Source organism: Theropithecus gelada, chromosome 16 (assembly GCF_003255815.1).
Source record: "Theropithecus gelada isolate Dixy chromosome 16, Tgel_1.0, whole genome shotgun sequence".
NCBI classification, from domain to species: domain Eukaryota; kingdom Metazoa; phylum Chordata; class Mammalia; order Primates; family Cercopithecidae; genus Theropithecus; species Theropithecus gelada.
The window spans coordinates 21,763,695-21,778,601 of record NC_037684.1 but is presented as its reverse complement, the minus strand read 5'-3'; the positions used below and the strand labels follow the sequence as shown (position 1 = coordinate 21,778,601).

General features: G+C 38.5%; 1 protein-coding gene across 3 annotated transcripts in view; it reads right to left on the bottom strand.

The window, feature by feature from the left end:
• CA10 (carbonic anhydrase 10) overlaps positions 1 to 14,907 on the bottom strand; it is a 533,205-nt gene that overhangs the window by 308,057 nt on the left and 210,241 nt on the right. For all 3 annotated transcript variants that reach the window (XM_025361853.1, XM_025361852.1, XM_025361851.1), the window contains exon 4: positions 2,556 to 2,698. In XM_025361853.1, coding sequence (XP_025217638.1) covers positions 2,556 to 2,698 — 143 coding nt within the window. The remainder of the gene's footprint in view (positions 1 to 2,555; positions 2,699 to 14,907) is intronic.

The window sequence follows — 14,907 nt, the reverse complement described above, 5'->3', positions numbered from 1 at the left end:
ATGGTAAGAAAAGCCCTTTTTCCTTCATTTGAGCCCAATGTCAGGTCAAATACATTAAAATAAACATAGTAACACAAGTCAGGGGCTTCCAGAGAGCTGCATCACAGTTTTGTGCATAAGATACACTTGAACACCAGAAAGAATAATGCTTGTGGATACAAATGCAACACAAAACACATAGTTACTGGGCTGCATTTCACCTACTGACACCCAGCTGGGTTCAGACTTCAAAATGTGACATCTTGCCCAAATTCTACAAAACTACAGAACTTGCCCAAATTCTACAGGGTGATTTTCAAATCAGTTAAGTTGGGTATTTCTTTAAGGGAAAACAAAATTCAGAACAGTGATTTGAATTCTCACTTTCAAAACAAGTTTCCAACCCATTAAACATCACCTTCAAAAATGTGATGCAAACATGATTTACTTATTGTCTATCAAATTAAGGCATTTCATTACCAATTAGTTTATCACGACCAACTATATTTTATTTTCTACCTTTCACAAATGCAAAAGGAACCATCAGACAGTTCTCAGCTCTTCAAACCACTGACAACAAAAATTGTGCCAGATATAAATATTTACATCGTGAAAAGTAAATGTTGCCAAGATTCCAAACTCCAATGCATTTGAAAATTGGTTTGGATCAGGTATACTTTACTGAATTGGAAAGATACAAAATCATCTGTTTAAAAAAAAACCCAAATTATAACATGTGAGTGATTTTTACCGCTAGACTATCTCCCAATCTCTTCTTTCCCAATACATTTTAGGGAGAAGCTGTGTTGACTTTTTTTTTTTTTGGTTTCTTTCACATCAACATTTTTCCTTTAAGACATTCTGATGGAAAGCAAAAATTATATATCCATTGTTTGTGTTAGTTTGACACATTTTCCATCTCAATTCCAATCTATACTTTATCTAAAAACCCTTCAAATGCTTGCCATAACTCTCAGGCAAAGGATTCAGCTCCTGAACACTGCCTCAGGACCTGCCTTCTACTGTCCTCTCCAGCCTACCATCTTGCAAGTCCCTCTTCGCTATCTGTGTTCAGCCTTGCTGGCTACCTTTCAGGTGAATTCTGGAACTCAGGCACCAAACTCCATTCTGAGTCTCGGGCTTTTTCCTCCCTGCTTTTCCTTTTGCCTAGAATGCAGTTATCTCCTACATCACCCTCTCCAAGAAAGGAATGATGACTGAATATTTATTCATAACTGCAATGTTCCCTTCTTAAATACTGACCAGTGAACTCACACGTGTTCATGACTTTAAATAAATAATTCACCTTTTAAAAGAGAAATGTACTTAGAAGCCATGACAAGTTCCTTGCAGGATTTATAAAAATAAAACTGTAAATGGAACAATAATTAGGATAACATAGTTTTATATGGAATAGGAGCAATAAACCAAATGACCTATATATGACCTTTCCACAAAAGTGCTTCTCAATTCATATTTAAAACAGTACACAAATACTGCATAACTAAATGGTATGGGCCACATGCAATGTCTTTTAAAACCTGACTTGTGACCTGAGTCAAAGTCACTTACAGCTTTTGGATGAGTCATTAGGGGTGTGTGTGTCTGTGACAGTTACATGGTACAAGAAAATATATTTCAATATATCAGAAGGGGAAAAAATTAACGTACAAACTTCATGGTATTTATACTGAACAGACTGTGCAAAGGAAGACAGAACAGAGCCCAATGAGTCCAAACCCTAAAGTATCAGCTGCTGGTATTAACAAAAGCCGTCAATAATTTTAACCTCAATTTTTTGCACACAAATTTTCCATTTCTCTTGAGTTAACAGCTAAATTACCTTTGAACACAACTTTCTGCATGTGCATTTCTTTTCTACCCTTAACATGTACTCAACAGTAAAAGATAGCCAAGTAGACATGAACCAGCAAGAGAAATGCTAAGATTCCAGTGATGAGAAGACCCAATGGGCAACTAACTGTGCTCTTCCACAAATTAAGGAGGAGCTCGTTATGGGGGGAGGAGAGCGAGGGAGGGATTCAGGTGTGAGAATCACAAAGTCCAGCTCAGCATTTCTGTGCAGGAGCTAGGATTCTTAGCAAGCAAGATGCCCCTAGGAAGATTAATTATTGATTTTTATATAAATCATCTAAGGTGATTTTTGTTTTTTTCCTCCCAAGATGATAAACGTCTGATTTTATTTTTGTTAATTGGTTTTCCCACTTCACTGAGGTTAAAAGAAAGCCTAGTAAAGCAGTTTCTTAGAGGAAAGATTTTCCCAGCATGATAGGCAGGGGTGGCCACTATCTTTCTGTCCTTTATGGGGGTACCAAGGTTGTCTGATAAGAGTTCAGGCAACCTCCAGGAGGTACAGGGTAATTAGAAGCACAAAAGTGTGACTAGGGTATAAAAGCACAATGTAGACATTTTTCTAATGGCGGCAGGTCTGAAGTCAGTGGTATTCCTAGGTGGGAGGACAAACTCATCACAGAGACTGAAGCCTTGAGGCTCAGCCTTCAGAATCAAGATGGCCCCATCTTCAGGTTAACCATGGAAGCAATATGGTGGCTTACCTTCCTGCCCCCCGTGTTGATGCGAAGGGGTGTCAGAAAGGGGTCGAAGATCATGTGACTGGTCTCTATGTTGACTGGCGACTGCCGTTTCCCCACAGAGCAAAGATTCCAAGCTGAGTTCACCAATCCCCAGAAAGAAGGAACTAGAAACAAAAAGAAATTGTAGAATTAGGCTGAGTAGCAGGTTGGGGAAACAACATAAACAAACAGAGCTATGTACAAAAGTGGTAAAATGGAAGAGAACCACCAAATCTTCCCACCCATGGAGATACTTGGGGGTTGCTACGGTATTTTCCTGGCCTGAATCTTGGTCCACTTCTCTAAGTCCTACCTTCATGATCTCTTGTCATCAGATTTTCTTGTTTGAGGCCTACTCATCCTGTAGTTTCTGTGTTGAGTGCAGTCATCATTACCACTTTAATGCTAACATCGTTGTTCAGGTCATATCATCTTTGCAATATGCCTGAGGTAGTACAAATATTCAGCAATTCCCTTGAGTTGATGCTCTGCTTTTCCTATCTGGCAAGAATGATGTGAAAATCAACCTTATCCTATTTAGAAGTTTTTCAAGGAAAGCGTCATTCAGTATACACAGTTTTTCTTTGGACTGTCAAGACTAAACTGAGGGAGTGACTTATTTTATGAACTCTCTAATCAGTGTCAGACAAGAGCTTGGCAACTTGACTTCATCTTTGTTTAGTTCAACACTGTGTCATCAACCTAATGTACCTGTAGATAAAGAATTGGTGTTCATTTGATAGCTAGAAAAATGACATTGAGAGCTAAGCACAAATACCCAAAGGAAACCATCCACTCATTTTCAGTGTCACATTAAAACATCTATTAGAATAAATTTCGGTAGCAGTTTCCAGTTCTATTTCTATTTAAGAAAGTTTTCAGGGCAAGGGTGGGAAGCCAGCCTACTAATTTTATATCAGTGAAGATCAAAACTATACTTTCAGCCTTTCCCTGCCCCTCTCAGTACTTCCATTGAGTCTCTGGATCCATGTGTCCTTCAAATTCCCCTGAGATTATATGACCATTCATTCATTCACCCATAGTACACGCAGTGAATTCCTATTTTGCATCACACCCTGGGTTAGGCTGAATCTCGAGGAAGGCAGGTAAGCACAAGAATAACGAACACACTGGGGAGGTTCACTAGTGTGAGGTTGAGTATGTTACGAGACTCTGGATGAGGGGAAGCCAACCCTGCCATGGTAGAGGGGAGGCAGGGAGTGACTCCTGGAGAAGATGAGCCTAACAATCACATTAGCTTTCTTAAATGAATCTGTCCTCTCAGAAACTCAAGTTTAATTAAACTCAAATTGAATAAAGGCTTTAACTTACAGTAGCCATCATTCTTGCCTATAGCATAGATGGAGAAAACTAAGGCAAAAGAGGAGTTTGGCAGACACTTGCCAAAGATACTCAAATTCTATGACTCTCTTATTTGTTATAGGCAACTGTAACAGACATGGGAGGAGAACTAAAAATAAGTTCCTTGGCCTAGACAAACACTTCAACATCAAAATAAGATGGGTCTCATTTTAAAATATGACAAATATCTAATTTGGTTTCATCCATGCCCACAAGCCTCTGGTAGACCATTTCCTTTAGTTTAAGGAGTTTGAATTGGCTTTTCAGTCATTAATGACTTTCAAAATGGTAGCAATGGCCTGAGTTACAGAGGGAGAAAGAGAAGGAGGAGGAAGAGGAGAAATATTGACACATGTGCATGTGCTTCCTCAGCACTGTCATTTCTTATCATTGCTTAAAATATGTTATCATTACAAGTTATTCCACCTTTAGAAGGTACCATATCCTAGAAAGACTACAATATTTAAGAAAGTTCTTGCATTATGAATGCACTTATATTATAAATATAAACTTGTCTTTTCTAAACTACTCTTTTAAAAAAAAACACTGACTTGATCTTGTATTTATTTATCCCTCAATCATCTCAAATTATGAAAATAAAACCTTCATTAGGGCATCTTCCTAGCAGTCTTTCTCAGTAACCCACACACAAGTGGCAAATGTGAGCATGCCAGGGATACAGTCATGGCACGTCCACAAGTGAACTGAGTGGCCCTTGGTAAGTCATGTGTCCCTTGGACCTGACTCATTCTTCATGGTTCCTGTGGTAGGCCGAATAACAGCTCCCCACCAATGATGTTTACATCTTAATACTCAGAACCTGTGAATATACTAGCTTAGATGGTAAAGGGTATTTTGCAGATGTAATTAAGGGTCTTGGGATGGAGAGATTATCTATGATTATCTGGGTGGGCCCAATGTAATCACAAAAGTCCTTATAAGAGAAAGGTAGGAGGGTCAGAGATATAGAGTAAAGATATATGGATGGAAACAGAGACCTGCCAGGAGAGAAGATAATACTCTGCTGACTTTGAAGATACAGGAAGGGGACATGAACCAAGGAATGCAGGTGGCCTCTAGAAGCTGGAAAAGGCAAGACAATGGATTCTCCACCTAGAGCCTCCTGCTGTAAAGAATACAGGCCTGCTGATACCATGATGTTTAACCCCTTAAGAATATATATATGCCTATATATACATACATATACATATACTTTTGACCTCCAGAAACAGAAGATAAATGTCTGCTGTTTTATGCTGTGCAGTTGTGATAATTTGTTATAGCACTAATAGAAAAGTAATACAGCACCTCTTTACCTTTAAAACTCTGTGAGACAATAACCTCTTTGACAATGAAGACATCTATGATGCTTGCGGGGCTCTCCCTAGAAGGCAGCTGCATAATTAAAGTAGTTACAGCTGGTGCACATTGCATTTCATCTACTCCCATGAAAAGCATTAACAAAAATAATTCCAAGCCCATAAATGGATTGTAAGACTGCTATTATGTGGCAACATGGGTGGGCAGCTGCTGCTGTACTTCACTAATAAACGTCATGCCCAAAAAGTACCCCCACAAAAACACAAACAGCAAAAACTTTATGCGAACATCTGCCTTCTCTTTTATTGGGCATGGAATTCTTTATGACAAACAGTTTCAGGGTTTTATATCCCCACTTCACGAGCAAAGCCTGTGTCTCTGATGCTAATCACCTGCTCAGCCAATCGAGGAACAACGGAGAAACACTCTCCCCTGCCCAGCTGTGTCTCTCATTGGATCCAGTCCTGAACGGGTATCTAAGTTTATTTACCCCTGGATTGCTGATTTTAAATCAGCTATGAATTAATAGCTTTTCAGAAATAGAAGCCACCTTAGAGTTTGTCTGACTTAAATTCATTACATGGATTTAAGGCCATACAGGTAAGGAGTAAAGTCCTCCACTCTAGGTCACACAGCCAGGTAGAGGCGAGGAAGGACAGAGTAAAGAACAGAACTCAAGATTTCCAGTGCTACTGAGCCTCTGCTGCTCTAAACCCCTTCTTCTCCAGCAGGCTCTATACATGAGCAGATCATTGCAGGAAATTTCAGTTAATTGTTGCCAAGACCCCTGTAAGACTTTTGCCATCATTTCTCTTTTGGTAAATCAAGAGTAACATTAGTGCCAATTTTCCAGTTAAAATAAATTTCAAGTGCAAAGGTTGGAATCAAACTGCTTTGAAAGTCAACTATTCTGAATACACTTAGGATTTTAAAGTAGCCACACAACCATGGGGTAATATACACAGAATGGCCTGGGTGTGAAAATACTTCAATTCAGGCAATGTGTTTGGGTCCCATCTGCAGGCCTCTGAGGAGACCTGATGGGGATGATTGCACACAAAGAGCTGCTCCAGGGATAGTTTCTGGGGTCAGCTGCACTGAGTAAGCTTTTAGTGCAGAAAAAAATGAGAAGTCTTTGCTGTTAGAAGCAGTGTTAGGTGTTGGGACAGTAATTAAGGTATTGAAGCTAGTCCAGGGAACTCAAGCGCCAAATGGACCAGACTAGGTCTGCAAATGTGGCATAATCTAGATTCTCGGGAAATGGTTTAGAATGAAGGCTGTGAAAACAGGAGGGCATGAAGTGCCCGTGCCTATTGGGGCATAGGAGTCAGATGGCTCACTTTACATGCAGAGCAAGAATGGGTATATGAATGAAGGCTTCAGTATTTAGAGTGAGAAACTCGCCCTGTGGGTTTGCACAGAATTCTCACTTATATCCAAGGTTCTGATACTTAACTACCCTTCATAGTGTTATCCTTCAGGAGTAAAAGTGGCTTATATAACGCTGTCACCTTTAGGAATAAAAGTGACCTTTAGGAGTAAAAGTGGCTTATATAATGCTGTGGCAGCACTGCTTCTATTTCCAAGCTAAGAGAAATATTGTTGAATTCTTTCTCTTAGTTTCCATGGCTATCCTCCCAAATCAGATTTTTAAACTTTTATTTTTAAAGCGTCCATTATTATGGCTTATTAGCTAATGCTGTGTCTTTTGTTTACTTGATCAATACAACTTATTGTTGACAGAAAATGTAAATAAAGCAAAATAAAGAATCACTCTAATTAATGGACAACCAGTCTGATGATGTTTGAATTCCATCATCCCTGGCATCCTTGTTGTACAATCTTCTAATTTACATATAAAGTAGAACACAAAACAGACCTGAATATTTTTGCAAATTAATTTTCACACAGCCTAAACCATGGAACTTAACTGCTGCATCACAGCGACGTGTTATCTTGCCAAAATATTTCCCAATGGCACTACTGCCATTCTTATCATAAATTACAAATCCCAAACGTTCTCTTGGCTCTGGGTCCAGTGAGTTATGAAAGATGCTCAGTGACTCTGTGATTTCAACTGCTTAAATCACGAGCCCTGGCAAACCCAAAGCAAAACTTCTCAGCTGCTTGTTCAGACCCATGAAATAAAAAAGCTCCAGCTGTTTAATAACACACCTTGGCAATGTCCAGATTAAAACAACAAAGTTTTCACCAAAAACAAATAGGTCAGAAGAGCAAGGAACCAGAGGAATCAAGTCCGATAAGGGAGTTAAAACTGGCCTTGATGACATCTTTGTCCTAGAGAAGGTGTTACAAAGTTAGATTGAGCTTTTAAGCATCTTCCTTATTCATTTGTCCTGAGCCAGCAGAATTTGCTGTTGTGGGCAGGATGTTAGGCACTTGGAATTAATTTATACAGCTTATGTGAATTTGCTAAGTCCTATAGCAACAAGATAAATTCAATTCAAAAGCATTTACTGACAGCCTCTGATGTGCCAGGCATTAGGATTGGCACTGAAAGTTGTTGCAACAAATCTTTACTGAGGACCTACTATGTGTCAGGCACTGCCATCAGTTCTGGGAAGTCAATTATGAATGAGAGATATGGTTCCTATTCTCATGAATCTTGCAGGCTAGTGGGAAATATGGGAGACAAACAAGTTTCTATATGTCTATCTGTGTAAAGTTTTTGGTAAGCATGTTGTGGGAGACAAGATGGTAATGGATCATAGCTTAAAGCATGTATGGGAGAGAAAACCTAGGTAGCATGGTCAAGGGAGGTCTCTCTAGAAAGGTCAGCTGGTAGACTCTGGAAGGACTGGAAAAGTTGCTTTTATACAGAGGCAGGAGAAAGGATGTCCAAGGCAGAGCAAAAGAGAGCAGTCTTGGCAGAGAAGAGCTGGATGTGTTCAGGAACTGAGAGGAAGTCGGTTGACTTAAGCCTGATGGACCAGATGAGGAGAAGAGCGAAATGAGATGGTGCTGGCTGGGTAGACCAGGAACAGATGGTTCAGGGCTCTGCAGGCCACACTAAGGAGTTTGCATTTTACTCCAAATTAATAGAAAGCCACTGAGAGTTTAGCAGGGAAGTACCATGGTCTGATTTTTGAATTAAAGGCAGGTATCTGCCTCAGGTGGAACACAGCCAACAGCAAGCTTGACTATCCTTGGAGTAGTTTGAATGGGAAAAGAATTTGTTCCCAAGCAACAGCTGGGGACATAGGTTTTTACATGAATTTAATCCTATTGCTTTGGGTGTGTTTAAATTGTATCTCAAAGGCAGAACTAATTGAATGTTTTAAAAATTATTCTCTTCAAAATATGTGCCAATAAAATCGTGTTTTCCTAGGATCCAACTAGTGCTTTACAAACCATTCTTTGAAGCAAGGAATATTTTCATGAAGACACTCAGCTAAAGCAATCTTTTCTCGTTTTCAAGCTATAAACTAAGTTCCCTACTTTTCGGTCAAGGAAAAGCAAATGAAAGTTGGGAAAATGAACACTGGCATAAAACATATCTATAGTGAATTCAGTCCTACAAATAAAGCCTTCCACTTCAATATAGCAATCTCTACTTTGGGGTTATAAAGCATATGAATACATTTTAAATAAGAACTCATATCTTTCCCTTGCTCTTTTCCTCACCAATCCTGATTTACTGTCTCTTCCTCTCTTCTCAACAGTAATAAATCTCCACTTTGAGCCATTATTAATGAGCAAGTTTAAAATATCCACTGCTGCAGGCTTTTGGTCCTTTTCTGATTTCAGATTTATTTCATAGATGGAATTGGCCTTAAAGTTAACCCCTTTGCTGATGAATTCTTCCTCCATTGCAGGGCCTCCGACTCATAGCACATGGAGGGTCCTTAACTAGGGCTGCCCATTGTTAAAGGTAATTTCTCCCATTGAGAACTAGGGCTGTCACTTGGGAACCTCTAAGGAATTGCATATATTCTATTTAACCCATAATCATTAATTTGTGCATTCATCTAAAAAATTAATGGACTGTATCTAATGAACCAGGGATAGAAAGATAAATCAAAATGTTCCCACTCTTCAGGACACTCAGTATGGTGGGAAGATAGGCAAGCTAACAAATAGTTCTAACAAAATATGATAAGTGTTATAATAAAGGTATGTGTATATTAAGGCTTAAATTAATTCAGAGCAAGAAGCAAGCTGATCTGGCTGTTTTCTCAAGTGCTAAGGCAAGCCTTACTAGTAGAGAGTGCATTGTTTTAATCCTATTGCTTTGGTTGTGTTTTTAATCTTGTAGCTAGTTAAAACATTGAAGCATTTCCTCAAACAGAGATATACTAGTCCTAACAACTAAGATGGATTATTACCAGAATACAAACTATTATACAGGGAAAATTTAAGCCACTGCATCTTCTGACTTCTCCAATATTTCTCCCATACAGCTATTATTCTATGGCGGAAAGATCAGTAGTACCATGTCCTTACCACAGAATCAAAAGAAGGTGGCTAAATTATTAGGTGGCTTCATTCTCTATCTGTAAAAACGGGGATGACAGCTACTTCACAGAGTTGTTGGGAAGATTGTGAGAATGTATTTATAAATGGTCTAGCATAATGTTGGCTCTATAATAAGGATTTAAAACATTGGAGAAGGGGTTGAGTGAGGAGGGGGAACAGCATGAACCACACTGTGATTCCAACACTGTGGCATTCTCAGGGCAGAGACAGATGAGGGTGAAGGATCCAGGCAGAAGGGTACAGGGAGGCAACTTTCAGATGCCCACCCAATCCAGCCTGGTTTCAGAACAGGGCGCTCTGATGGGAGTCTAGGTCAGAGGATTAGTTGCTTAATTCCATACTTTCAATCAGCCATGTGCATTTATTTCTTAGATCCATAGCTCTCAGTGTCTGGATAAATGGAGGCAGTGAGCAGCGATGTGGATCATCCAAGAGGGTTTTTAACTCCAAATAAAAATGATTTTAATGTAGCTTTTGGAAGTTGTCAGATTATTTATTTGTGCAGCAGCAGCTTCATCCTTCTTCCTGTTTGTGCTTGGTTCCAAGTGGTCACTGGCTTGATCCCAGAAAACACATCACTGAAGGTAAAGAGAAAGGAAGAGGAGGGTTTCTCTTTTGCTGATCACCCCGTTTAACAAGCTCTGTGCTAGGAACTTGACACATCTTATCTTGCTCAATCCTCCTCAATATTGTTACTTTACAGGTGAGGAAAATAATACTCAAAGACGTCAGATGGCTTTCTAAGGTTACCTGACCAAGTAGGTTAGGGAACTAGAATTTGAGATCAGTTTATTTCTTTAAAACAAACAAAAAAAACAAACAAAAAAAACCAAACAAAGTAATGCACACATGGTAACATGTCAAACGATCCACAGGTATATAAAGCAAGAGGTAATCATCTCTTCCTCCTTCCAGTGAGGCCCTGAGGAAACCAGTATGAAAGTGTATTAGGCATCATTCAATATCTTTTAGTATGCTCCTACAAACACACAAATATATATATATATATTTTTTTTGAGAGGTTCTTTTCTAAAAAAGAAATATTTTTATAAAAAGTAACATTATGCCATGGATGTCCCTCCATGTCCATACTAATAGAGCTACTCTTTCTTGTGTAAAGCTACAGAACTTCTACAGTTTGAATGCACTTCACTTTTCTCAATCATTCCCTAGATGAAAGACATTAAAGTTATTTCCATCTTACCTTACCATGAAAATCAATGCCGCAATAAATGGCCTCAGAGATATTCTTTTTCATACTAGTGCTTTCATTTCAGTAGGAAAGATTCCTAAAGGTAGTATTGTTCAGTCAAGGTATGCACATGCTTTATTTTAATAGATGCTGTCAAATTAGTCTCAAAGATACTGGTAGTGACGGTGATGAATATTTACTCTCCTATCGGCAATGTGTGATGTGTCCATTTCCCCTCAATCTCCATAGTATTGGATGTTATTTATTATTTATTTTTAGCAATCTATAGGAAAAAATGGTATCTCACTGATTGAATTTGCATTTTCTAGTTACTAGAAATATTTCTAGCATATCTTATATGCTCATTGATTATTTGCATTTATCTTCTGATCATATTCTTCACATATTTTTCTCCAGGTTATGTTTTTCATTTCAACTTTAGCTGTCATGTGAATTATGGAGATACTGACCTTTTGTGATACGGTATAAATATTTTCTCCTAGCCTCTTATCTAGCTTTTAAACCTTGTTTTTTTGGTATTTTGCTATATAAGGATTTTATCATTTTGTATGCTTGGATTTGTTCATAATTTTCTTTATAAGGTTTCTGAGTTTTTGCTCTCATTTAAGATGGCCTTTACAACTACAGGTTATATATATGTTTTCCTTAAATTTTTATAAAATATTTTTATTGTTACACTTTTTACAATTTGATTAAAATATATACCAGTGATTAATATCTGTATATGCCATGAGACAGAAGTCTAACATTTTTCCCAGGTAAAAAGTAAATAGTGCCAGCATTATTTATTAAACAAACCATCTTTCACCATCAAACTGAATGCCCCTTTGATCACAGATCAAGTTTCCATATGTACTGGATTTGCTTCTGGTCTTTCTAGATTGTTTCATCTATTTGTGTATTCTTGTGTAAGTGCATGCTGTTTTGAGTGTAGTAACATTTATGGTAATTTATATGACAAAGCTTCCTGATCAAAAAGACGCTGCTCTTCCCCTGCTACCACTATGGGACCATAAACACCCAAGCTCCAGGGAAATCTGGAGTTAGGACTAGTGATCCTAGGAACCCTTATGCTGTTGGAGCATTCTTGGGGGCACAAGACTGTCAGAGGTTATCTGGCTCCTCCTCATGTCTTCAGGTAGTTATGTACTTCAGTCATACTTGATAGAGGACAGTGCCTGCCCCTTTCTTCAAAAAGCCCTCAAGGGAAAATTTACTCTTTTAATCACCTTGGAGGTAGACCTTACTATTGCCCTGATTCTCACCAGTCTTATAGGAATCTGAGACAGAGATGTCAAACTAACTTGTTCAAGACAAACAAAAAACACCCTGGTAAGTGGTGAAGTCAAAATTCAAAACTCAGGTTATTCTGGCTCTAGATTCCTTGTTCTTATAACTCCTGTGCTATACTTCCTTCCTAACCTGGTGCCCTGACTTAAGCCAAACATGTTTTCTCTTGAGCCTCAGTCTCCTCCTTTGTAAAATCAGGGTCATAAGAGGACACACTTTGCTGAATATCTTTGTCCACCAAAGTGATAGTGAAGACTCAAAACAACAAAATTAGCAATGGCCATCATAGCCAATTCTATTTATTCACCAAGTCATGGAGTATGCCGTTGGTGGGAAACCAGAAAGAAGGTAGATTTACATCAAATTCTACATAATTGCAGTCCCCAAAGATGGGTACTAGTTTTCCCATTTTATAGATAGGAAACTGAGGCTCAACAAGTTGAGTAATTTATCCAAGGATATTCAGCCAGTGCACAGCTGAGCTGGTGATTTGAATCCAGGTCTAAAATTCCTATTCTCATTCTGTTCTCATTCATTCCTCAGACCCAGCACAGAATTAAGATGAATTAAGCTGCCATCATTGTTTCCTCCTCAATATTTTGCTTTCTGAGAATTAAGGCTCCTGAATCAGGTGACTTGTTCTTGTGAGAACCCAGGGGAAGGCATAAAAGACAGTCTGGTTTATGTAGGCATTAAGCTCTTGTGTGCCTGTATCAGGTTTAAGATTTAGTCTAACTTGTATTAAGCATTATCAAGTTACATTTGGCTGGCAATTTTTCTTGCCCCCGGTAATTATGGGTGCTTCAGATAAAACCTGAAATTAGTTGATTGAAGCTGGGAATTAAAACCACAAAGAGAGGAATGTCTCAATGTATGAGAATAAACCAGCCCATTAATTATTTCCACCTACTCAACTCTGAAGAAAACGACCAGGCTGATGCCTCTGGATAATCACATGACATCCTTGACGTTTCTACAAAAGCTGAATCTTCTTGACTTTCAGAAGCAAATACCAGTAATGTCGAAACCAGCAGGGACATGAGAATTAAATGCCAGATAAAATAATACGACCACTGAAAATAGGTGATCTTCTTCAGCCTTTGTACATTCTGAAAGTTCACCAAAACAGTATCAGGTGATGTTTTCCTACAAATTCAAACATCTGGTGAAGCACTTCTAAAATCCTGCAAAACATCTGGATATCTTGGAATACACTATCCTTTATCTATTTTAGTATATAAACATCTCACTGTCCCTCTATCCCTTTAACACTCACTCACTCTGTATGTACATGCAAAATTATACCCTTACACATATGTCAAAAGTAGGTGAATAATGAAGGGTACAGTAGAATTGCAAACACTATCACCTATTAATAACTGTATATGGAGGTCAGTTGAACTTAGCCTTAGAGCCCATTGCAACAGTGGATACCTCAGTTTTTGCAATTTCTTATTGTCTTCACATTTGTGTAATTCTACAGAAACCTCCAACTGTTCGTCTGTCTTGAGGTTTATGTGGATGTAGGGTATTTTCTTTATTATTTACACAAATAACAGGGCTTATTTATCTTCATGAGACATCAGGAGAAATAACCTTCATGCTGCCACCGAGTCTTGGAGCCCAAACACAACACAATTGGTCACCAAAGATGGCACGAAACCACATATATGATCTGTTGGTGTTTTAATGATTTTGCACTGGGATTCATTGTCCAATAAATGTGTGACGTATTTTTTATTGAGGGGCTAGATTTTGCTTCTATGATATAGTGTCTTGACCAACACATTTCACTTGTCCTCTTAACTTTCCTGTTAGACTTTTGTATAATCACGCTTCCTATTAGCCAGGAAGGAAATCTTGCAGGCCTTTTGCAAATGACGTGAGAGCTTGGCAGACAAGGAAGAACCAAGACTAACAACTGGGCTAGGTCCATGGTCCACAACAGAATTTAGTGCACAGCAATATAAGGATGAGATTACTCTAGACTTGTGTTCCCTTAGAGCCCTGGAGTTCTGATTTGATGCCACTGTGATGTTGCCAGTTTCCATTCCAATACTTGACACAATGTAGATATGCAACAACTACTTATTGAATGGGTGGATGGATGAATGGATAGATGCATGAGAGAGGGCAGGACCAAGTGTCTGCTTTGCATACCATTTTCCCTCCCGTCCTTGTCATACTATGATCTTACAATACAATTTGTAGAATGAGTGGAGAATTATTCTACTTCAATACCCCCAACAACACAATATGCTCATGCTTACTTTTGTGCATTTGCTTTAATTATTCTTTCTACTTTCTACAGCCCCTAGTCAAATTCCATACCTCTTAGCATCCCTAATTTAAATCCCAATCCCTGCATTACATCATCCTTTACTATTGAAATAATCACTCTGGATTTCTAGAGAAGCTGGTTAGGTGCTAGAGGATTCCTACTTAATTATGCATGGTTATGTTGTGCACTGTTTTAAAAATGCATTTCCTTAAGTATATGCAAGTTCTTCAAGATCAGGAACTCTGATATGGCACAAGACCTAATTACAGGGCCTGGGCCTATAAAAGGTGACTGACCAAAAGTAAATATCTCTAAAGGGTTTTTAAAGAAAATCTCTTGTATTCAAAATAACACTAGCAGAAAAATAGATT